The 26,475-nt window shown below is 39.0% G+C and overlaps 1 protein-coding gene across 17 annotated transcripts in view; it reads right to left on the bottom strand.

The window, feature by feature from the left end:
- CADPS2 (calcium dependent secretion activator 2) overlaps positions 1-26,475 on the bottom strand; it is a 519,834-nt gene that overhangs the window by 388,466 nt on the left and 104,893 nt on the right. For all 17 annotated transcript variants that reach the window (XM_046019950.1, XM_046019953.1, XM_046019955.1 and 14 more), the window contains exon 2: positions 5,732-5,845. In XM_046019950.1, coding sequence (XP_045875906.1) covers positions 5,732-5,845 — 114 coding nt within the window. The remainder of the gene's footprint in view (positions 1-5,731; positions 5,846-26,475) is intronic.

The following is a 26,475-nucleotide window of genomic DNA, read 5'->3' as shown; positions in this document are numbered from 1 at the left end:
ATTCCCTAACATAAGTATGTATTAATTCTATTTAAAACTGTTCTTTAGTAAAGTAGAAATCTTCTGAATTTCAGAATTTAAAAATGTATTTTAAGTATGTAATAAAAGGGCCTAAATCAGAGTTCAAAATATTTTAGGATTCAGTTTTTCATTTTATATGAAATTTGAGAAACACTGAAAACATTTTTAATTTCAATTTAATTTAGTCTTAAGACTCATTCTGTCTTATTAGCAGGAGAAAATATGAAAAGCAAATGGTGATGGCGGGGGTGTGACTAATGACAATACATTTTTGGCAGCTTTTAAAATGCTAAACACCCCTATAGTCCTCATCTGTTCTTCAAAACCAGAAGAATATAAACCAGTGGAATAAGAAAACCACACCCTTTCTCAGAAGTTGTGAACAAAGCCAAGCCACCACCACCAGGAGTGATAAAACTTCTAACTTTGTTATGCTGAAAGCAACTACTAAGCAATTGTATATTCTTTTGGAAATCTCTGAGAAAGGCCATTTACTTTCTTACATGTCTGCTATAAATCATACTGTCATTGTTTATATTTGAATGAAGCCCACTTGATTTTTGTGAAATGAGCAGGTACCTGATGGCAAGAACAAGTTGGAAAGTATTAGGTTGCAGTAAGACCTACGTTTCCCCATTTCCAGAATCAGCTCAAATTTAATGAAGGACTACACTTATAAAAGTCACCTGCGACTCAACAGCTCACCCGTAAGAAAGCTGCGGCAGGGTGACCACTCAGAATCTCTAAACATTGACATGGCATTTTTTCCAGAAGGATATGGCTTTGCCGACTTGGATTTTATCTAAAGAACCAAGAGTTCCTGATAGCATGATAGACCAAGATAGGTCTAAATTCTTCCTGAATCATGATGTGAGGCCAAAGTGTAACAAGACCGTGGCACCATTCCTATATTGAGATCGATTCCTATATTGAAAAACAAAAAAGCAAATACTGGTAAAATTAATGTCCACTTTATGCCTTCCTCCCAACAGCAAGTTATTTACAGGAGATAAAACACACACACACACACACACTTGAAAGGAAAAAAAAAATTTCAATTAAAAAAGAAAGCAGAGCAGAATCTAACGACCAACCATTAGCAACCATAAAATAACCAAGATTATTACTGTTAACTTTTATTAAGTAGCTATATATACTACAAGCCCTTTCTTCTTTTCCTGTTCTGGTCCCTCAGTACCACTGCGGCTGCCTTGTTAGGTGATTTACATGCTTAGGTCCATTTTTTTTTTTTTTTTTAATTGTACTTAACTTTATGGGAAAAAAGACTGGTGAAATTTCACCAAAAACAGACTTATGTTTAGTACTCCATAGGCTGATATTATAGCCAAACTTAAGATATCTTACCAAAATGCATGTGATAAAAATTATGTTGTCAATAAAAATCATTACCTTCACAATACATAGAGCATTCTGCATAGTATTCATGGTAAATACTAAAACAAAGACACATGAATGCACCCCTAAGAGGGCACCACATAATCCCAAAATCTAATCCTGTCATGATCTAGTTGAAAGATGATCTCTTAAAGTAATGAATATACCTTGAAGAAATGCTTTAGGTCAAATAACATGGAGGAAGACTGTATTTTAAGTGTTGTAATTAAGATCCCAAGTGTAAAGGAACAAAGAGGTATCTGAAGTTATAACCAATAAAAAACACACCAGTAACTATTGTCTTTAGAAAATAGACATTCAACCAAGCTGGAAAAGACATCATAAAATCACTAAACAGCATTTATGCAACTAAAAAACAAACAGAACTTGAGAGTATGAATATATATTGTTGTATCAGTAACACACACTTACTAGGATTCTTCATGTCTATTACAGTTAGAAATGGCCATCACAGCTAAAGGCTACAAAACCTAATAAAAGAGAAAATTACTGCTGATAAGATTATTAGTAGTTGAAAACAGTTGTATAAAAGCAAACAAAATATCCCGGAAAAAAATAGACCTCAAAGGATGTAAGAAGCCAAAAAAGATCATAGAACCATCGAATACTAAGAGAGAACACAAAAGCTCAACCATGCTTCTGAAATGTTTCAATCTTTGAAGAAACAAACCATGAACGAGAACAGTTACAATCAAAATAAATAACATACTTTTACAAACAATACCTTCAGAAAAAGAGTTGTGGGGGGAAATAAAGAATAAACAATTTCCACATAGAGAAATAAGTGTGACAGGTCTCAATCACTTAGTCAACAAATATTTGCTGAATGCATTTGTGTGCTACACACTAGGGATACAATAACCACCAGGACAAAAACAGCTCCTTCAGAAAACACCTCTGCCAGCAGTTGTAAGATCCAGTTCAACGTGTTTCTCAAAATAGGGTGAGTCGAAGTCATCCAGATCCAACTTCAAAATTCAGATGCTCTATCCTCAGGAATTCTGACTCAGTAAGTCTTGGGTGGAACCCAAGAATCTACTTTTCAGAAGCTTTAGTGGAAAGCGAAATTTTAGCTCTATTAATTAGTTGTACAGATTTTAGTACTCTTGTTTTAGTGATGAAATAGATGAGTCTGTTTAGAGGATTTATTCTAAAGAATGAAATCTTTTTCAGCTTGCTGGGCACATACTACCCGACACAGGTGTATTCAAAAAGGCAACTGTGAAACAGCTCCATGAGTATGAGTCTGAAATGTAGATTCATATTTAACTCAGATGCTTCCTCAATATATAGCAGCAGACAAGTCATTTAACAACTGTGAGCATTAGTTTCTATAATTTGAGGGTAATACTTGAACTCTTTACCCAGAGATGCTGGAAGAAAAAACTTGGGTATTTTTATTAGGCTGTTGAGAGAGACTACCAGCACTATCAGTCATAGCAAAGTATACAAAACTGTAATCCTAAAATAAAGGGAAAAGTATTATGAGGAAGAAAATTGAGAAGGGAAAAAAAAACAAAAAACCTTATTTATCCAAAAGAGTGTTCTTATTCAAGAGTTTAAGTACCAACTGTGTACCACCTAGAGAGTAACTTCTAAATTCAACTAGAAGTATATCCCCATAAACACAATATTAGTATCACTAATCTTAACACTGCTTTGAGGGTTGTACAAAGACAAGGTGGACATAGTCTCAGAAGTAAACACTGGCCAGAAAGACTAGATCACCCAGTCCAACTACCTCTTTAGTTCTTACAACTCTTTCTGTAACAATTCCAACCAATAATCCTCTAATTCCACTGGTTAGAAACCTACCAATTGTACAACAATCTGAGGAGCTTTGATAAGTACAGATTCTGAATTTCTGATTCACTAAGTCCAGGGGAGAGTTTCAGGACCTGTTGGGGCAACAGGCTTTCCAACTGATTGTGAAGTGAAGCCAGAATCTGGCCTCCAGGGCCGCTGCCCTCACCAGCCCATTCTGCATTCGGACAGTGCAACAAAACTCTGATGGTGGATTGCAAACGTCCCACTTTAGTGGCCATCTTAGTCCTAGTTCTTACTGTAGTTTCCAAAAACACAACTTAATCCATCTCCAGATTAAACATCTGTTCCTTCAAATAACCTACATATGATATGTTCCAAACCAGATTAACCTTGAGTTTGTCCACTTTTTTTTTTTTTTAAGATTTTTATTTATTTATTTGACAGAGATCACAAGCAGGCAGAGAGGCAGGCAGAGAGAGAAGAAGGGGAAACAGGCTCCCTGCTGAGCAGAGAGTGGGATACGGGGCTCGACCCCAGGACCCTGAGCAGAAGGCAGAGGCTTTAACCCACTGAGCCCCCCAGGCGCCCTGTCCACATTTTTATATATGGCGCCCAGAAGAGAACACAATCCTCATGTAGAATACAGTGGGGCTACTCTTTCTTCTGATTGAAGTTACAATCTTTTCATCAACATAGATTAAGTGTGCCTTTTGCAAACGTATGGCCATGTCACATTATGTGTTTAACGATTTTGTTTTGTTTTTTTAAGAGAGGAGTGAGCAAGCCAGAGCAGGGGTTAGAGGATGGAGAGAGGGAGAGAATCTCAAGCAGGCTCCAGTGCCCAGTGTGGAGCCTGAGGCAGGGCTTGACATTATGACCATGAGATCACGACCTGAACCAAAAATCCAGAGTTGGAAACTTAACCAACTGAACCACCCAAGTGCCCTACACTAAGTCATTTAATAAGCATATTAAAAAACAGTTTGGAATATATTTTGGAATAGTTTTATATTTAGACACAAGTGGCAGATATATTACTGCAAACTCCCACACGTTCCCCTCACCCAGTTTCAGCTTTCCTAACCGAAACATGCCCAGGGTCCCTAGTACATTTACCCGAGCCAAAAATGAGCTGTTTAATTTTTTAAATTACATCTTTTTTTTACACAAATTACTTTCCTCAACCCCATTTCCTTCTCCTGAACACAGACGTTTAGCTTTTCTTTCATTACATGACACTAGGATAGGCCCTCATATTTCATCTTGTAAGATTCAAGGCAAGATTTCACCTTTAAAGACTGACTCAAGATGAAATAAAATGTCCTATACTTAAGAATTTTTAAGGGGGGCCTGGATGCCTCAGTGGGTTAAAGCCTCTGCCTTCAGCTCAGGGTTCTGGGATCCAGCCCTGCATCGTGCTCTCTGCTCAGCAGTGAGCCTGCTTCCTCCTCTCTCTCTGCCTGCCTCTCTGCCTACTTGTGATCTCAGTCACTCAAATAAATAAATAAAATGTTTAAAAAAAAAAAGTAAAGAATTTTTAAGGTCCTATACTTTAGGGATTTCGAGTCAAGATCCGGTTAGACAACATCACTACTGTCGTGAGATTCATGCCATTCACGTAATTGGTAAGCAAGAATTCTCTGCATTCATACAATTCAACGGACCAACACTGGGGGTAATGTAAAGCCCCCTTGGGTTGCATGAAGTAACTTCTAAGGCATATCATCAGTCAATTACAAATCCAACCAATTACCAATATATCCAGTTATTCTCCATGCAAAGATATTCCCCACATCAGGGAATATCTGACCTACTGCATTCTCCACATTTTCTTTTTACTAGTCTAATAGGGTTGCATGGTCTGGCTCTACAGGTGAAGATTTAGATTGTCCACCCAATAAAAAGGAATGCATTCCCCCAATGGCTCTGAGACGGTTAAGATAAAAAGGGAATTTTCTAAATTTAACATCCACTGGCAACTCACTGAAGCAGTCAATGACCACGTGTGGACGCTGGTGCTCATAGAGAATCCATGGGGAATTCCTGACGAATCACAAACTAAAACCACAGCAAACAGCAAGGTGGTATTGATAGTATTCCTCCAGGAAGAAAAGAGAATTCTATTTATCCTACTGAAATTAGCACTCATCTTAATTACAAGGCTTGCAGAACAAAATGGCACAAGATAGCAATTTACTATTGAAATCCTGATTAAGAAGGATAATTCAGACATGTGGACCCAAAGATAGCTATACTCAGCTGTATCAATCACTGCCAGAAGATTTTTTTCTGAACACTTTACTTCTCCTCAAAAGATGTCAATAATTTCCAATTCCGTTTATCTCTGGAAACCAGGTCGTGGAAGTAGAGTTTTTAAATTGCAAAATAAAATTGACAATGCTTTCAGGAACGCTGCAAACTCATTGCCTTCCCAGCATACTAGTGAGTTCCTTAAAATGGGAAAGACACTTTTAAAAAAACTTTTAAAAAGCATCGTAATGTCAAAACCAAAACTCTTTAAACTTACTTCATAGTAACTCCGAACTGCATTGCAAAATGCTTCATCGGCCACGATTTGGGTTTCTCCGTTGAGGAAGGCCTGGAACCTTTCTTTCAGTAACTGCAATTGTTGCTTGTTAAGCTGTAAGAAAAAAAAGGGAATTAGCTGAAACATTAGCTAATCAGAGAAATGCAACGATTCTTTTTTTTTTTTTTTTTTAAGATTTATTTATTTGACAGACAGAGATCACAAGTAGGCAGAGAGGCAGGCAGAGAGAGAGAGAGAGGAGGAAGCAGGCTCCCAGCTAAGCAGAGAGCCCGATGTGGGGCTCGATCCCAGGACCCTGGCATCATGACCTGAGCTGAAGGCAGAGGCTTTAACCCGCTGAGCCACCCAGGTGCCCCAAAATGTAACGATTCTTAAAGATTATGATTGCTGAAAGTTAATTTAACACCTAGAACAAGATTTATGTTAATGAAAAAAAAAAAAAAAAGCTAAAAAGCTATTTGTACTATGGCTCAATTTTAAAAGGTTTCCAGTTCACTTCTTATACTCTGGAAACCTAAAATTGCAATGCAATATAAATTTCTACAGATGGGAGTTCTTGTATTTACTGCCCTAGTGTCTTTATAGAAGCAGGTAAAAATCTAAAATTTGGAAGAGAAATGAACTGTTGTCCAAAACCACTAGCTATCCTGAACAGAAGAGCCAAAAGGACAAATATCCTGGGAGATGAGTGAACAACAGCTGCCTTAGATGAAGGAAAATGAGAAGAAAGAGCACAGAGGAACCCTGAGAAAGAATCCCCTGGAAAGAACACATTTTGATGCCCAAAGTTTGGGTTCCATGCGCATACCTCAATGCTTGAGGTGAGACAGAGAACTGATGAGACAAATCCTAAGGAGAGAGAGGCAACAGGCAGACAGGGAGGGAATATTTAAGCACACACCAAGGGAAGAGCTGTACACCAGGGGAGGGGAGTTCGAGTGCACGACCAGATTTCCTCACCCTAGACCTGAGAGCCATCATTATTACTAAAGGTGGGTGGGACATGAATTGTGAGTTACCAACCATGTCCTCTGGTCATCGGCAACAAGCAGTGTCGGCTACTTAATTTGTAGGGCTTGGTGCGATGTAAGAATGAGGAGCCTCTTGTTAAAAAAATTAAGAATTTGAGGATGGTAGAAACAGAGCCTTACACCAAGCATGGGCATGAAGCCCTTACAACTGTCCCCGAAGTCAGCCCTGACCACGGGCACAGACTTCAGCAGAGGTGGGCCACAGGAGGTCGGGCACCAGTTTAAAATGCTCAACTGGTGAGAGCACAGTTTTGCCGATAAAGAAACACAAGCCCAAGATACCATAAGGAACAGGAAAGGAGTGATCTTTCCATTTAATTTGTTCCTCCTCCCACTACTGAAGAACTCAGTCCACTTCTGGATTCTACAGAGAGACGTGAAGCATTTGGAAATATGCTGGGGAGAAAATGATGAAAAGATTAGGAAGGAAGACAAACTGGTAGGATTTGGCTTCAAGATGAAGGCTGATGGGACCTCCCTTTAAATCTGTTCAAAAGACTTATTAAAATGTCATTCAAATAGGAGACACAAGAGTGTTCAAAAAAAATTTTAAAAAGCCCTCCTTTTTTGTTAGATCCAGGAATCTGACAAAACAGTTTGTAGAGAAACTGTTGCTGGTAGTAATAGACCGGTAGAGAACTGCCCTATTGTACCCCAGAGTAAGAAACCTCTTCCCCTGCACAGTGAAGGAAAAAGACCACTCTGTGTAAGGTTATCGCTTCATTTTAGGGAAGCTAAACCAAGCTCAAGAGCAGAGCCATCACCGTTATATTACCCTTTCTGCTTCTGTGGATACGGAGATCATCGAAGCAGGAACCTCTTATGTGTGTGTACTGACAAGGTCAAGTAAGTCCCCAACTTCAGCTCTGTAAGCATGCTCAGGAAAGGACCAGATGGAAACAGGACAGCAGTTGCTGAGAGCAAGACAGCTGAGAACAGTTTAGCTGCCAAGCCCAGGAGCTGCTAGGAAGGGCTTCAATTTGCAAACCAAGTGTCCAGGTAACATAATGGATGTGGAAAAATGTAGAAATAATGGATTGGAGGGGATCTTACTGAGCCTTTGACCCATCTCTGTCATTTGATTAAAAAAAATATATAAATAGCTTTCAAAACCTGAAAACTTCCATTTTCTTCCATCGGATGCATTCGGTTCTTTACAGTGTTTGCTTCACCAATGAGTTACTTTTTGAGGATTATGGCACGGGAAATTCATGAATGCCAATCAAGGAAAGGAGATCTGCGCAAACCATCTTCTTGGAAACACCTACAATGTTAGTATAGTTCACAAATGTGCCAGACTTCAATACTTTTATGAACAATTACTGCAGTTACATTTAAGACCTAAAATGTCAGCAAATATTATAGTGACAGAAGTCAATCAGTAAGTACTTTTAAAGTAGAGACGTCTGCATTTCCACAAAAGATTGGGAGGAAAAAAATTAAATTTCAAATCTAGCTACAGGGATAGTCATTTAGAATGCAGAGTTCCCTAAATTCTATTTGCATTATCAAAATAAATCATATTATACATCAACAGAGAGACTACTGGAATAGACCCAAGAATTAGATCCAAATGCACTCAGAAACATACTAGAAAATACCATTATAGCACCTCAAGTCAGTAGTAAAAGATGGTCTATTTAATCAATGGTGTTAAAGTAACTGGATAACCAAGCAGAAAAAAATTAAACTGTGGGCGCCTGGGTGGCTCAGTGGTTTGGGCCACTGCCTTCGGCTCGGGTCATGATCTCAGGGTCCTGGGATCGAGTCCCGCGTCGGGCTCTCTGCTTGGCAGGGAGCCTGCTTCCCTCTCACTCTCTCTGCCTGCCTCTCTGCCTACTTGTGATCTCTCTCTGTCAAATAAATAAATAAGATCTTTAAAAAAAAATTAAATTGTATGACACAGGACACATGTGCTATATTAAACAGTATGACATTAACAGTATGACACATACTGTTACATTAAAAGTTTTTAATTCACTGGAACAATAAAAAGATGAAACCATAAAGGTACATGATAAACATAAAAGGTTTCCTTTTAACGCTAGTATGTGAAACACCTTTCTAACCATGAACCCAAATCTCCAAGTCATAAATTTAAACATTAAAAATAAATCATGCATGGGGGGCACCTGGGTGGCTCAGCGGGTTGAAGCCTCTGCCTTCGGCTCAGGTCATGATCCCAGGGTCCTGGGATCAAGCCCCACATCGGGCTCTCTGCTCAGCGGGAAGCCTGCTTCCCCCCACTCCCCCCACCCCCGCCTGCTTGTGATCTCTGTCAAATAAATAAATAAAAATAAATAAATAAATCATGCATGGAAAAAATATCATAGGCAAAATCATTAGAAAAAGACCAATGAGGAAAAACATATGTGTGTAACTTCCATCTTTAAGAGCTAATTTCCAAGCATAGATCCCAGAAACTATTAGGAATCCGACCAGTAAGGCAATAGAAAAATGGACAAAGTGGATATATTTAAGCTAGGATAGCATGCCTAACTTCATTCATAATAAGTAAAATGCAAATTAAATCTGCATAACAGAGGAAGGATTCTGGGAAGATGGTGGAGTAGAAAGCACCAGAAATCTCTCTCCTACCTAGACTACAACTGCATTGGCAGTTTCCGCCTAATGTAAATATTTCGGAATTCTGGAGTCTACTGAACGCTTGCAACTTACAGGGAAAGGTTTAAATGTAAACTGCAGGAAATTTTGGCCAATTTTAGCTCCTAGCACAGTAGCAGCTAGTCATCCCCCACCCCTAAGCTCAGTGGCAGGAAAAAAGGAAAAAAAAAAAGCTAACAGCCTAAATTTTCATAAATAGAGGGCTAATAAATGCTACATTCAAATACTGGCAATACTATTAGCTCCATAAAAAGAACAAACAGGTTCCCTTATTACAGATATGAAAACATCTTCAAAATATCTATGGGGAGGGAAGTTAGTTATAGAACACTAGGTAAAAATAAGCCAGCACGCCCATAGAAAAGGGGCAAAACAGAGCACGTATGTGAATTTGTTTCCATATGCAGATGCAAACTACGGAAGAAGGACGGCTGTGCGCCCTGGACAGATGGAAAATACGTGAAAGATTTTCCAACCTATTCTGCTATATTCATTTTAGAATTTTAAATCACAGGCTTCACTAAAATTTTCATTGAGATTTAAAATAAGCTATGATAGCCACTTTGCAAATCTTTCAACTCAGAACGATTATGATCCATTGCATGAAGGTTAGATCTGATCATCTTGCAGGGAGACTGGACAACAGATGAACTGACTTTTCAAGTCTCCTTTCAAGTAGAAGATGTGAACTTGACAGTGACCCACCTTTTTTTTTTTTTAACATTTCAAGTTTGATAAATTCTTTGATATTTAGACTGATTTTAGTATATGAGTAATCCTATTCAATATTCTGATCAATGCAGAAATCTTTACAAAATCCCTATGAAGTCCTCTCTCAGCCTTCCTTTGGGCCTATTAAAACTGACACACACTTTCATTACTTCACAATAAAGCCTACACTAACTTTCAAGAATTGAAACCTGTTGCCCTTATGACTGTCCCACAATCTTAGTTCTAACACCAAGACAAAATGTTACTTTCCTTCTTGCACAAAGCAGTTCAGAACCTGGAAGACAGGGGCTGGCTTGTTGGTGAGTCTTCTCCTTCCCAGGATGAACTCTGCCAGTTCCCCAACATACCAATGGTACTCTCTAATTTGCTCATAAATTAGGCATTCAACTGTTAAGTAAAACTTAGTTACTTCTAAGTACAAAAAAGCACACTGAAAGCTGTCTGTAACATACAAATGAAACCCATTACAATAGGGACGTCCCTTGTAAAATGTGCTGGGTAGACCCGTCCTGATTCTCCAAAGACAGGGTGGCCAACACAGACAAGTGGGAGGGCCGCTGCCCACATTCCAAGCACTATTTTTTTTTTTTTTTTAAAGATTTATTTATTTGACAGATAGAGATTACAAGTAGGCAGAGAGGCAGGCAGAGAGAGAGAGAGGAGGAAGCAGGTTCTGCGCTAAGCAGAGAGCCTGATGCGGGGCTCGATCCCAGGACCCTGGGATCATGACCTGAGCTGAAGGCAGAGGCTTTAACCCGCTGAGCCACCCAGGCGCCCCCCATTCCAAGCACTATTAATTCACACCAAAAACAAATGAACTCTTCTTGGCAGTCCCATCAACTGACTCACATCGTCCTTATCAACAAAAATTTCTAAAACATTCTTATATGTTTCATTAAACCACATTTCATCTTGCTAGAGTTGGTCTATTGTTCCAGTTGATTAATATTTTGGTACAATTCTAGTTCCTTCACCTAATGACCTGGAACTCTCCTAGCTTTATGTCCACTAACTTAACATGTTATCCACAGGTCTTTGTCCAGGTCATTATAAGAAATCTTCAGTTCAGATTAAGAAACAGGAAACCTCTGATTGCATGGGTTCATCCAGTTTGACACAATTAACATTCTTTGGGGAAGTTGACTTTATCATGATTTATCTTATATTTTCGTTTTCCCCCATATACTGTCTCTACCCTAGTATGTTTACCAATGAATGCATAACATTTTTCAAATACAGAGAAAATTTTAGACAGATCTTAAGATTTTATTTATTTGACAGACAGAGATCACAAGGAGGCAGAGAGGCAGGCAGAGAGAGAGGAAGGGAAGCAGGCTCCTCGCTGAGCAGAGAACCCAACGCAGGGCTCGATCCCAGGACCCCGAGATCATGACCTGGGCTGAAGGCAGAGGCTTAACTCACTGAGCCACCCAGGTGCCCCAAATACACAGAAAATTTTAATGTGAAAATTATCCAATGGGAATTTTTAGAGAGCTTTTTATATGCAACTAAACTGCAGAAACTTGAACATAAATATCCTTGAAAATATCTAAATACAGCCAAGAGATTAGTCTTATAAACAAACACTCCGAATACTGAGCTAAAAGTAAAAAATTTGGTGAATCTTGGCTGGCAGGGATCATTTATGAATAATAACTGCACAGGAAAAACACTTAATTTTCAAAGTTCAGAGATGTTTTAGGTTTCTTAGGTGTTTGTGTGTTCAAGTTAGATTCTAGCCTTTTCATTCTAAGTCACAATCAACTGAAGACTTAGGTCAGTATCGTGACTAGCAGGACACCAGCCACTTAGAATAGTCAGGAACTCAGGAACCCAGCAAGGACTGCTGTGCAAAGCCTGCCCTGACCCATGCTCCCCCATCCCAAGTCTTCACACTTGTGGTGGGAGCTGTGTGACACCCCAGGAAGTAAAGCTGATCACAGCGTCCCCAGCAGAGGGGCAGGGGACTAGAGGGTATAGTACCTTCAGGGTTGGAGGGTGGGTGATGGTGTGTGCATATACCTCAAAAATACTGACAATTGGTTTTCAAGGAATTAAAAGGCCTTACTCCAGGCACAGATAGTCTCTGAAATCTATAAGCATAGCTTTAATGCCTGCTCATGAGATAGAGTAAAAGATATTAACAGGGCAAGACTCAAGTACAGGTGTTATTTTCATCTTCCCCCCCCAACACTCCATCAAAAAGATCTATACAAAACCTTTGGGGTAAAATAATCAGTACCTTCAATGTTTCCCAACCAACAAACTTCTCCAAACTGCCCTTCAGAACAGAATAACAAAGGAGCTGTGACCATGTCTCATACATTATAAATCCTGTGGCAGGCGTTGCTCTTAGTAGTTTCCTACCCAGGTAACTTTTCTTGCACTTTTCTGTAACCAGATAACTGGGATACACCTATCTAAGACACAAGTAACAGTCTTACTTGGTATTTCCAAGTTAGGGCCTAGGAGACAAAAGCAGTGTGACTTGCAGGATACCCTAAAAGGTAGCTGAAATCCAATACTTTTAACTCTCTCCTCTTCTACTAGCTGGAATTTGAGGGGTTTGATGGACCGCTCAGGTTGCCCCATAAAGATGGGATAAGATAGAGCCTGATGTCCTTTCCAATGGGAAGCAGCCATTGTAACCCCGGACCACCTACCCCCCACCCCCGCAATTTCCTTTAATAAAAGAAGAAATAAACTTATGCAAACATCACTCTTAATTGGAGCCTATTACTGACCGAACCGAATCCTAATGCATACAAATCCCAATGAGGTACCCAACCAAGGTAGACATGCCATGGGTTACTACCATCCCTTGCTGGTAAGGTTACCTTAATTCTGAGATAAGGCATTCATTCCATAAGTTACTTTATATGAAAAACTCCTTATCCAGTAAACTTGCCCCGATGAACAGTGAACACCACGGTTTAAGTGCCTGAGGCAGAGTAAAAATTATTTTGGCAGACAGAATTCTATTGTCCCACGGTACTGAAAGTGGGGATGAAAAAGTCCCAAATTTCCAAGTACTACTTGAACATTTTATAATGAAATATATACTGTGATGAGTACAGAACAAAATGCCACTCATCATGAACAATTGGGCTCCAGGCTAGGCTTACTCAGCCACTAAGTGAACTACTGCTATCCATATTTTCAATGGCCTCTGAGTCCAATTCAAGCCTCAGCAAGATTACACGCCATTACATGATTGGTGGGTGGGAAAGGAAACCTGCTGGTGAATAGTGCAACTAGGAATGTTCAATCCATTAATTCTATCAATTTCCTTGCTACATTGTACTAAACACATTCCATGCACGTCCATTCAATCTTCCTTAGTCTGCTACAGATTGTTGATCCTCATTTTATAAATGAAGAAATTAAGCTCCAAGAAGTTAGGCACCTTACATCACTTCACATCTGGTTAAGAGCCAAGGAAAGATTCTAAACCAGTATCCTGATCCAAAGCCTATATTCTTTCTCCTCACCATACTAGTCCGGTTTCCTCATGGTCACTGTCCCTGCCACACCCCAGTAAAAGGGGGTTTGTCACCGTCTGATGTGTCATAGATAGCTTGTATATTTTGCTTTTCACATGTCCCCCTAGAATAAAATCTGCATCAGGATAAGAACACAATTTCTAGCTCATAGAACATGCTCGGTTTTTTAGAGGATGAAAAAGTGAACAAAGGACAAAGGCCAGTTGCTGTGAAACTATTCCTTAGGAGTACAGCCGCAACTTCCACTCATACTCACCGACCCCCACGAAAAAGCTGGTCTAGCATGCAATTATAAAACCTCAAGACTACCTCAATCCACCACAATGTGTCAGCAAACAGCTATCAGAGATGTTCACCGGTTCATTAACAAGATTATAGGTGACAAATGGGGCAGTAATGAAGAACACTGCCTCTGGTGTCAGACCACCTTTGTCAGTTTCCAGGATCCCCCAACAATTTGTAGGGTCTTCGGGTCCCTTAACCTCCACGTCTCCATTCCTAATCTAAACAGTGATGATAGTAATAACATACAATTTAATAAGGCTGTTGTCAGTAAGATAATAGGGGGGAAAGTGCTTAACACATTAAATGCTTTAACTGCTATTTTAGTAATACACTGTGAAACAAACAAAAAAAAAATGATTTCCAAAATTGCAGAAGTCAGGGACAAAAACCAGTCTTAAAATGGATGCAGATGGACAATTAATGACAGACTGTCCAGAGCTATTCTGTGCAGTGTACAACCACGCCTGACCACCAAGCCCTTGAAACGTGGCTAGTCCAAGGTGACATGCGCTCAAAGTCTAACATACCAAATTTCAAATACTCAGTACGGTAATATGCAGCATCTCACTAATATTCACGTATTGGCTATATATTGAAAAACATTTTGTATATAAAGGGTAAGTTATTAAAATGACTTTCTTCAGTTTTTAAAGGGTCACTAGAAAATGTTAAATTACTTACATGGCTCACATGTTATTTCAATTGGCTGGCAGTGGCATCGAGCAATGCGTGTGGTGATCAAACAGCCACTGAAAGCAGAGGAACAGAGCCACGCTACGTCCCACCCAACAGGTGTGGCCTCACTCACGGCAGTCATACCCACAGTCTACAGCTTGTAGCCAAGTCCTGTGGTAGGGCTGATTGAGGAGAAATTGAGCAAGAGATAGAAAGGCAATACCTAAGTATTTACCTAGTGTTTTCCATTGCCAGAGAGTGAAGTAGGTTTTCTTAGTCTCATGTTATGGAGGAGAAAACAGGCTTAGAGGTTAAGGTACAAAACCAGTTAGGTCATAGGACCAAGATCCAACCTAGGCATCTTCATTCCAAGGTCATGGTTTTTACCCTATTACTACCGCTGTCTATGCCACTGGCATGTTCTTATTTGACAGTCTTCAGTTTAACCTTACAAAAGACAATCTGGTCAATTGTGGAGCCATTATCCAATAAGACTGTTTCATGTTCTGAACAGGAATACAGGTTGAGAGCAAACTGGCAAATCTTGTCATTATCCTCCAACAACCTGCTTTAAGCCCACCTTACTCATTCCAGCATCCACCTCACCCACTACTCAGATGGAGATGGACCTGTGAATGCCTTTAATGGTCCCAACTAATAAGCTCATCAAAAGCAAATAAAAATCATCATACTTGGTTTGCATCTGTCCGCTTACTAGAGCTGGTAAAACACCGATCCTCAGTAGGTCTGTGAAGGTGTTCCTAGAAGCGATTAGCACTTTATTCAGTAGACTGAAAAAAGCGATCCGCCGTCCCAATATGGGCAGGAATCATCTAATTCATTAAGGGCCCCAAAAGAAAAAAGCTGAGCAAAGGTGAATTCTCACTCCTCTTGAGCTGTGACATTCATCTTTTCCTGCCCTTGGATATCAGAGCTCCTGGTTCTTGGGCTTTTGGACTCAGACTGAATTATACCAGCTTTCCAAGTTCTCCAGCTTGCAGAGGGAGGATTGTGGGACTTCTCAGCCTCCCTAACCATGTGAATCAACTCCTGTAATAAATCTCATAGGTCTATGTCTGTATCCTACTGGTTCTTCTTCCTCTAGGGAACCCTAACGGATATACGGACGGTCATATGTAACAGTCTTAGCAATATGCTGCCATCAAGCATGTCAGAGAGGACTATGGGTGTACAAATCTGATGAGGCATTCTGCAATGTTCTTACTGCCATCAAGATTCACCCTCTCCTCCATTAAGATCTGACAAAAATCACTAGGGTTTCCCAAAAAAAGTCATCTTGGAGATGAATGATGTTAAAAAAAAAAAAAAAAAAAAAAGGCCAGAAATAGGAAGCAGTCAGCACACATTCTGCTACCTCACCACTTGCAAAGTCAGAAGCAATCAGTCAGAAGCCAAAGGTTCTAGTCCCAGCTTCCTACAAACCTGGTAGACCATGTCAAAGTAGGTAACAGGACTGCCCTTTTGAAACAATAGGACTTTCCCCTGACCACCCTTAATAAATGTGTAATTCAATACTTAGTAACAGGTAAAACAAACTTAGCCACTGGCTACCTTTGGGGTTTCTTCTTGAGCAAATCATTCTCCACACCCAGCTCAAGATGCCAGACCATTAGAGTCTTATAAAGCTTTCACATGATTTGATCAGCCTGACTAGGGAAGTAAAAGCTCTTCTCCTTCCCTCCAAATCCTTACCCCCTCATGCTTGTTCAACACGTCTTAGTACCCTCTCCCTAGATTTCCTTTCTTCCTTTAGAAAGTAACCCAAATAAAACCTCCAGGAAACCGCCTTCCTCCTGCCCCCTCAAATGAAGTCATCCCATCCTGTGTGTCACTTGTACACCCCATATGTACCCTATCATTTGCGTAACAGGACTTTCTCCTTACTAATGTACATGTTCCTTACACAGGGATGCCAGTCATTTATATGCTCACCCCCACTTGGTATTTGCTGATATGAATTCATCTACAGTGGAAGAAAATCCAGAGTGGAAGAGGATATCACCATGCACTACTGCTTTTCTGGGCACGCATCCTGTCCTAACCACCACTAGTAGTAACAAAACAGAGTGAGGGGTTGGGAAGAAACAGTCTTAAAATTCCAAGATAGATTGTGCGTTGTCTAAGGAAGTTCATGACCAGACTCAGGGAGGCCTAAGAAACAGCAAAGGATTTCTTTGCTGAGCTGTAGTGTGAGTAGTTCTGTTTTGCAGAGGATATTGTTCTCCAGCAGGAAGAACTTTGTGCCTCGGTACCATCTGGTATTTCATGGCAAAGTTCCGTATGCTGAAGAAACAGTGATTTTATATTCGTCACAAGGAATTTGGACAGACTCGGCAACAGACAACTGTGTACTTGTCTGAAAGCTTAAACACGCTGACCAGCTCCAAGCCACACAATGGCCTTTTCCAGTAGCTAGTAAGGGCTCTGGGACTGCTTTTGCAAGAAAACAGGATCTCTATTGGCTTTCTTCAGAAATGTTTTCAGTTTTTGCTTTCCTTCTAAAGCAGATACATCATGGATGAGAACTGCTATCTGTGAAAAGCGGAAAGGAAACTGCAGCTTGCCATCTTTGTCAACCCATTTGACACACGCAGTGGCAGATTCTAGTGAGACTGCATCTACCTCACTCCTTTAATTTGGTTCCAGTGCACTGGACTGAAAGTAACAGAAGGTCCAACTCAAAAGGGCCTATTAAACAATGAAGGGGTTGACTGGCATATCTCAAGAAAAGAAAGTTCCAGTTCAGTTAATTCAGTTACCCAGTGAAGTTACCAAGGAGTTATCCTCCTCATGCTGGTTTGTCCTCAGTTTCCCTGCCTCCGAAGAAACCCATATTAACTCTATCAAAGCATCCTCCCATCACAAAAACCAAAGATTGAAGTATTTTTACTCAGGAAAATGGGTAGAATGAGAAAACTTCCCCAGAATCAGCACAGCCCTACATGTGGGATTTCTCCCTACATGTAATTACCCAGAAAGGATTTGTGGGTCCTTTCCTAAAGAAATCTAGAAGTCAAGATCAAGAAAAGAGAGTGTGACGACTGACAAAATCAAGAGTCACTATCGTAATTCAAGAGAAATCCAGCTAGTCCTGAGCAATGGTGGTCTGGTATCTAAAAAAAACACAAGGGTCCGGTTAAGGAGAAGGACTATTTATGTAGGCAAACTAGCGATGCTATTCTGTCCTGACCTTTCCAATAAGGAGGCTTAGAGTGGAAAATTGCATCAAAGAGATAAAGACTAATGTTTCCCAATGCCTAACAATATTTCCCTAACAAATTCAAGCCTGTACCTAAACAAATCTTAGCTGCAACAACTTTAAGAATTCAAATGAATTAACTCATGCTTATTACTGCAAAGATCACATCATCCCTTTAAAGGGAAATATTTTCTTCTTTAGCCTAACAAAATTTAGTCCAGCAAAAAATCCTCATACCTCCACAATATCATGGCATAACATTCATATCACCAAATTCAAGGATCTTTGAAGATTAAACAGATAAAAACCCTTCAAGATTAACATTAAAAGAAGGGAACACCTACACTAGAATGACAAATATTTTCAAAATTATTTGTATTAACATATAATGTATTATTTGCCCCCGGGATACAGGTCTGTGACTCGTCAGGCTTACACATTTCACAGCACTCACCACAGCCCATACCCTCCCCCAATTTCCATAACCCAATGACATAAATATTTGCTTTAGATTTTTATATTTGCTTTAGATTTTTAGATTCTAAAAGGAATGCTCAATTCCTACACAGAATACTGCTGGTAAGTGAAGGCAAATGTGTAGTACACTTGTACAGAAAGTGAGGTCAAACCAGACTATATAAACATTTCCCGACTAAGAAAAAGCAAGTAGTTTATTCTGTCAACTACAAAGCTAGCTTTCAAGTAACTGAAAACAATAAAATAAGGTATTTTAAAACATAGCCTGCTTCTAGAGCTAATTTAGTCAAATGGCTACTTTTTGCTACACTTTTTGAGTCTAAGCAGGATACCACGGCCTCCTTTTACACCAGTGGGCTTCCAGGTAAGGCTGCCAAATATAGGCTGTCCCAATAAATGTGACGTTCAGATAAGCAATAGATAATGATAAAATACTTATGCTAACCACGCATTAGGGGTAGTTTTTTTTTTTTTTTTTTTTTAATGTTTATTCGACAGAGAGAGATCACAAGTAGGCAGAGAGGCAGAGAAAGAGGAAAGCAGGCTGCTCACTGAGCAGAGAGCCCGATGCGGGGCTCGATCCCAGGACCCTAGGATCATGACCTGAGCTGAAGACAGAGGCTTTAATCCACTGAGCCACCCAGGTGCCCCGGGGGGGGGGGGGGGGTACTTTTTAGTGTAAACATGTCCCATGAAATACTTGGGATATACTTACGCTAAATATTATCTACTGTTTACTAAAATTCTAATGTAATTTAGGTATCCTAGGGTATTCTACACTTGTATTTGTAGCCTACCTTCTGACTCTGAGGCTTTGTAACATCTTCTCTTTGTTCTCTGCATTGCCTTGTGTTTCTCTGCCTCTTAGGACCTGACAACGTGTCACAGTTACAGTCACTTCCAAATCCTTTATCTTTTCAGTACTATCTGAAAAGGAAGCTCAGAAATTTTTTTTTCACAACACAACTCAATATGCTATGTAAGACGCAGACTGGACAAATAGAGGAGATACAACTTAAGGTAAGTGTGATGGCTTAAAAAAAAAAATGAAAAAACAGTGAGTTTCTCAAACCTGGCTCATCACAGTCTTTGAAACTTTTCCAGAAATGCAGATACTAAAGACCTACTATGCCAGAGTTCTGAATACAGTAACCTAGAAAGTTAGTCAATCAAAGTCTGCAGGGTCTGGTATCCACGAGTTAAGATATCAACCCAGCTAAACCAAATGTAGAGAGGCATCAGTGAATTGATTTTAGTTTACAGAGCATACTAATTCATCAAAAATCCAAATTGTAGAGTGGAAGCTAGCATAAAATGGAAAAACAGAAGCCTGATCCACAGAACTAACAACAACTTTTAGATTTTTACTCATGACAAAGAAATAGGAGATTTATCTTCTGGTTAGTATAATAATGAGTCATATTTTAAGATATAGGAGCTCCTTGGATCTGAAATCTTATCTGCTTGGAGTGCACATAAAATGCTTACCTATAAAGGAAACTTCTCACTAGAAATGATACAGGATATTTGCAGGGCATGGGGTATTTAACATACAGAACCCATGAGGTTCAGCCTCCTACTCTACTGAGGCAGAAGTCTCAGCACACAGAGTGTGGTAGAAAGTTAGAAGCATGCCCAGGAAAGTTAGTCCTCACATACAATGTAACTTTGACACGCCTAAATCTTACAGGAGGTGGGGACTTTATATACCAAACCTACAAAGTAACATACAAAACAGAATGCCAGAAACATTGTAAGAAATTAAAGTAATTCAAATAAACATGGAAAGACTTTGGCCACACAGAACTTCCAAATACAACAAAAGCCACAGGGATGGAGAAGGGTCACTGCATAGTGCCACTCGTTAATGACCACATGTCCTATATATTGCCACATAATACATTTGTCTCAAGAAAAAACCTACGCTCCAGCGAAGGCATGAAAATAAAGGCTGCTGAACAGTGAAGTGCCATGTAATTCAGGCCATAGCATTTGCATTTTGGTCCTAAAACTGTCTCTTAGGACTGCCTTTGGCTCTGCTCCATTTACTGCCCACCTAAAGAGCTAGAGCCAAGCCAACTAGAAGAGTCCTTATTTACTCTTCGTTAATGTTTAGGACTATTATCAGTTCCATTTTACAGGAGAAAATGTAGATTCACAAAACAGATGTCCAAGAAAACTCAAGATAACTCAAAAGGGATTCAAGATGCTAAAAACTGAAAGATAATCTAGGATGTGAATATATAGAACAGAAAACTTAAATATTTTGTGCTAAAGTACATTTAAATTTTTTTTCCATATTGGAAGACATTCCAGTGTTAGTTTCTGTTTAGTTTCTCACAAAAAATTCTATGAACAAACCCTACTTATCCTATAAAATATCTATTGACTTTGCTAAACTACAATACCATCCAAATTACTTTTGTAGCAAAGAATAGCACATTCTCATGCTTTCTGAAACAGTTTTCTGAAGGCCTGAGTAGAATAAATTCGTGAAATATTCCTGGATATCACAGCAAAATTTGTCTCCAAGACAGAATTATAAACATCAATAGAGAAATTAAAGCATTAATAATTTAAGATATAATTTTGCATTACAGTCATTAGTATATTGTAAGGAACTATATCAAGCAGCTAAAATGAAAAAAACACTGGGTAAGTTTCATACAACTCAAAAGGCTTCCATGTGACAGTCCTGTGATTTGTCACATCTTCCTAAACATTATTCACATACCCTACCTTTGCCTACTAAAATGTCTGGCATTCTCTAATGACAAATTCTTTGGGTTATAGTATCGTTTCCAGAACCCATGCCTTATTAAAAGTTCCTGCAGCAGGTCAGTATTTAGACCCATTAGTTCTTTAAAATGCACGGCAGCTTAACATTAATTCACTAAGCCAACAGCCTCTTCCTAAAGAATAGGGCACAGATAATTTTCCCTCCTGATTAGGAAATGAACCAGCAGAGGAAAAGGAGAAGGAAGAAGGGAGAGAGAACAGACAGAAGGCTGTGGGAAGGAAGGGGAAGAGGGATGAACAGGAGAGCATAATGGGATACAACTTCTACTCCCCAAAGGGGAGTCATCGCAACGAAGTGCCCAATGGATGCTCTGGTAGTTGATCCCTTAGTCAGCAGCCCTCAGGAAAAAAATTACTTGTCACTGGAATCAACTGGTACCTAGACATTAGTCTCTTATTAATATACAGTTCAAAAGCACGTTTTTAAAAATACAATCTTATATAGTTAAGTCAAAGCTAACTTATCTACTAGGGAAAGGAGATGCATTTTATGCTACATACATACAAAGCACAAAAATTCATTCTCACATTATTGTTTAAGCCTAAAATCCTACATATCACTTCTCAATTACTACATTGCCCTACCATTTTCTAAATGCACACAAACAGGAAACTTCAAAGCAATAACTACCTCAACTTTTATTTAGAAAGACTTCATATTTAATGTTTCTTCAAATATTCAATAACTGAAAAACAACCTGAGGGTTTTGAAGGGGCGGGGGTAGGAGGTTGGGGGAACCAGGTGGTGGGTAATAGGGAGGGCACGTATTGCATGGAGCACTGGGTGTTGTGCAAAAACAATGAATACTATTATGCTGGAAAAAAAATTAATTAAAAAAATATTCAATAACTCAATTCAACAAATATTCAAGAACCTGTTGCATACCATGTACTGCGATGAAGATGGGTAAAGAAGAAATAAGCCTATCTTCAAAGAGTTTAGTGATCTTTTAGGAAAAATACATCATCTTTTCCCAATATTTTGTAAAATAAACTATGATACTTTGAAATACAGTTGCGATTTAAGGAAATTTTTTTCTTCCTGTGATCTTGGTTTGTAAAGATGCACATTAGTTAACAGCTATGACTACCAAAAAATAGAACTAACTTAGAGCACAACTGTATACATATTAACACACAAATGCATATGAATACGTGCAGAATATACACATACTCCCCTACCCAGTCACAGGAGGGGGGGTGTGATTAACAAGTTTATAGAGCAGAGCTTCCCAGCTAAATGCTGCAATGTCATCAAAAGGTCACTTTTCAAATTACCGTTCAAAAACTTTCAACGGAGTCCTATTTGAACATTATTTATGTGGCTCTTTTCATAAACTGTCTTTGTGATGTCCTGGTAATTTGGGCAAGGAAGCCTTGATGCAGAGCACTCCCCACCAAGAAGCACCAATACAGTCCCCCTTACCAAATGCACCCCCCCCCCCCCACCGGGACTTCCAGCTAAATGATTCAATCAGTAGGATTACCAACCTCAGTGTATAACCAGAGTTTGGTTTAGCATACACCTGCAAGATATTTAGTTTTCATTCTGTTTAATTTGCTTTTGCATTTCAGCTTTTCCTACAAATCTAGAAAGTAGCACAGGTTATCATTACTACTTACCAATCCTATTACTGTCTTTGTGTGAACTTGATCAACTGTTTACAAATTTATCTATTTGTTTTATTAGTTTTACTATCTACTTTTGTTTTATTAGTTAACCAAAGTCTGATTCTTGAAGGAATTTGATGATTTGGCAAAATGTTTGCTCCTCAAATCATGTAATGTGATTGAAAGAATTAAGGGCCTGTAGAGCTTCATAAATAGGTATTTTTTCCCAATTTTTTATTTAATGAACATCTACATTTGTGTGGATTCTTAAATTTTCATTGAGTTAAAGGATATTTATGTCTCAATATTTCCTAAACCCATTTTTAAATATTTGTGTAGTCTTATTTAACGTTCTTTAAACAGGCAAACTTACATTTTTTTGGATCAAGTCTCCAACCTAATAGCTCAGTCTCCTTTAGATCTAAATCATAAAATTTTTTTACAGATGTCTTTCCACTGAAACAAGCAACATTTTTTTTTCTTTTTAATTTAGAGTATTTCAGATAATAGCGACAAGTAAAAAGGTTTGACACTAACTAGACAGTATGAGGCTCATACTAGATCTGGATTTGTGTCCTCCAGTAATTCTTTCCTGTGGTCTAAGTGTCTTATTTCCTTGTGAACATTAGCAAGTTAAGCAAAATTACTACATAAACCATGCTGATACCTTTCCATAGTACATCCTCATTAAACATTAAAAAGTGAAGGGTTTTATGATCTTTGAAAATTTTATGAGCTAGCTGACATATGGATCATATTGAACTCTAGAACTCAAGGTCATGCAATTAAAAGCTAAAGCCTAAACGGCAAAATCAGTTACACGTTAACATTAGACTGCATATGGGACGAGCGAAGCAAAGGATATTGAAAAAGATGTCATTTGTCAAAATCCTTACTGATGAAGAGGTCAGGACAGACAATTCCAAAGATTATTAAAAGAATTTTCAGGGGCGCCTGGGGTGGCTCAGTTGGTTAATCATCTGCCTACGGCTCAGGTCATGATCCCAGGGTCCTAGGTTCAAGTCCCCCAGCAGTCTCCCTATTCAGTGGGGATCCTGCTTTTCCCTCTGCCTGCAGCTCCCCGTTTGGGCTCTTGCTCTATCAAATAAACAAAATCTTTAAAAAAAAAAAAAAAAAAGCTGAAAAGAATTTCCATTACATATTAATGAATCTGCAGCTGTTTAAATAGTCTATGATTTACCTAAAATTCCAGAACAGTCATGGTTAGAAAGACACTGTTTTGTAGAGAAATCCCCTAACAAAGGACAAAGGACGAAATATCCTCTGTAGCAGAAGAAAACCGAGGAACAAATAAGACATTACACAAACAAGGTGTTTATGCTCTGCACTGACAGGAATGTGTAAAGGCTTCAACATCAAGCGTTTATCCTGAAAACATTGCAATTTAATTAACACATCATTTTCTTCCAAACAACCCTTCCTATAGAAGTTTGCCTGGATTCCACCTTAAATTATGTTAACAAAATGGTGAAGATAATCCAAGTTGCGACGGTCCCATCTGTTTTCAGCTTGTATGTGAACCAAGAGGATCAGACCATCATTTGTTATTGTTTCCTACCACAGCCTCCTGATGGCACAGAAAAGTTTGTCTTTAAAAAAAAAAAAAAAAAAAATCACCTTTTAGTTTCCACTTTAAAGAGAACTGTCAATGCTTGATTCTCATGTTGCAGATTTGTTGCTGGACAGTTACTGGCTTCAAAACGTGGCTGACATTGGAGCACCAGAATGTACCAACGGAAAATTACACTGGATGAATATAGAAGTTAACATGTACAGACAAAGCTGATAGATTCAAAACAATTCAGCTTCAGAGAAGTGGGGTTGAAACAAGTTACTAGCACTGTTCAATGGGTATTCTCATTTATATCCTAATCCTGCAGATCATCTAATTATGCACAGTCATTTTGAAGTTCTTGATAGAAGTTCAATTTGAAATCTGTGTTACATAAGTATACCTGCATTTATCAAGAGATGTTACATTGAAAGAGTATTTGTACCCTTAATAACTGAATTTCAAATATTTAATGTTTTCCTACGTCATAGTCATTCATTGTAAGAAAGTCCCCTGAATAGTTTCCAACCCTTACAGATGTATTTATACCCTCTAGTTTGCACCCTACAATGCAGCATACAGAACTGCTATATTGAAAAACTCCGGGGGGGGGGGTTGTGGTGGTGGTATCTTCTATGTTGAGTAAATGGTACTTCCTAAAATTCTGCTAACAAGGCAGCCCTTGGTCATACACATGACGACCATCGTTAGTGTGTTCTGGCATGTAAGTGAGAAACCTCTAAAATATGGCCAAAAGGCAATGTTTTAAAACACTGCTGATCAGTTTCTGTTAAGTTGGGCACATTTTTCAAAGTGCTCCTTTCTATAAATGTGGCAATAGAGAAGACGGACATAACTTTGGTTGAGGCTCATTTGGTCCAAATGGTCTAGATGCTTTGTCGTCGTTTAGTTACAAAATGAAGACAGTCCTGACATTCATGTCCTGAATACTGGCTGAAATTTGGAAAAGGGAACAATCCTCTGACATAACATTCCCCTGCTTGGACATTCAATCTCTCATTCAATTAAAAGACTAGAAGACCATGACATTTGTATCTTTGGGGTAAATACCTAGTAGTGATCCAAAGGAGCATCTGTACCCCAGTGTTCATAGCAGCCCTGTCCACAATAGCCAAACTGTAGAAAGAGCCGAGATGCCCATTGACAGATGAATGGAAAAACAAGATGTGGATGTTATACACACACACAAAATGGAGTATGACTCAGCCATCAGAAAGGATGAATACTTAGCATTTACATCGATGTGGATGGAACTGGAGGGGATTATGCTGAGCAAAATAAATCAATCAGAGAAGGACAATTTGTTTCACTCATATGGAATATAAGAAATAGCACAGAGGATCATAGGGGAAGGGCAGGAAAACTGAAGGGGAAGTCATCAGAGGAAGACAAACCAAAAAATCTTTTTTTTTTTTAAAGATTTTATTTATTTGACGGGGGGGGGGGCACAAGCAGTGAGAGCAGCAGAGGTAGACTAAGAAGCAGGCTACTCACTGAGCAAGGAGCCCGATGTGGGGCTCAATCCTGGGACCCTGGGATCATGACCTGACCTGAAGGTAGATGCTTAACCAACTGAGCCACCCAGGCACCCTGAGACTCTTAAGTCTAGGAAACATGCTGAGGGTTGCTGGAGGGGAAATGGGTGGGGGGATGGGGTAACTGGGTAACGGGCATTAAGGAGGGCACGTGATGAGATGAGCACTGGGTATTACATGCAACTGATAAATTATTGAAATTACATCTAAGCTAATGATGTACTATATGTTGGCTAATGACCTTAAATTTTAAAAATTGACTAGGAACAATTACATACTGGAAGAAAAATTATAATTTTAGACCCAACAAAAGGAGGTAGTCATTACCCACATGATACTGTTTAAGCAGTTCATTTTAAAGTTATAAAAGCTCATCTACCTCAAACCCTTGGCTGTCTTCATGAGTATACCCACATAGTTCAAAGAAAAAATTAAGATCAGCAGAAGCGTAAGATAACCATACAAATATAGCTAGGATTTCCTAAAATAATTTTCTTTCTACATAAAATGATAAAGTTTAAAAATCATTTGACAGTAACATTCACAACCTAGTACTTTAACAGAGAGACATCAAATCTATTAGACGCACATGAAACAAATAAGCTTGCTTCCCTTTATGCTTTGTTAAAAACTTCC

Source organism: Meles meles, chromosome 10 (genome assembly GCF_922984935.1).
Source record: "Meles meles chromosome 10, mMelMel3.1 paternal haplotype, whole genome shotgun sequence".
Taxonomy (NCBI): domain Eukaryota; kingdom Metazoa; phylum Chordata; class Mammalia; order Carnivora; family Mustelidae; genus Meles; species Meles meles.
This window is presented reverse-complemented; position numbering and strand designations above follow the sequence as displayed.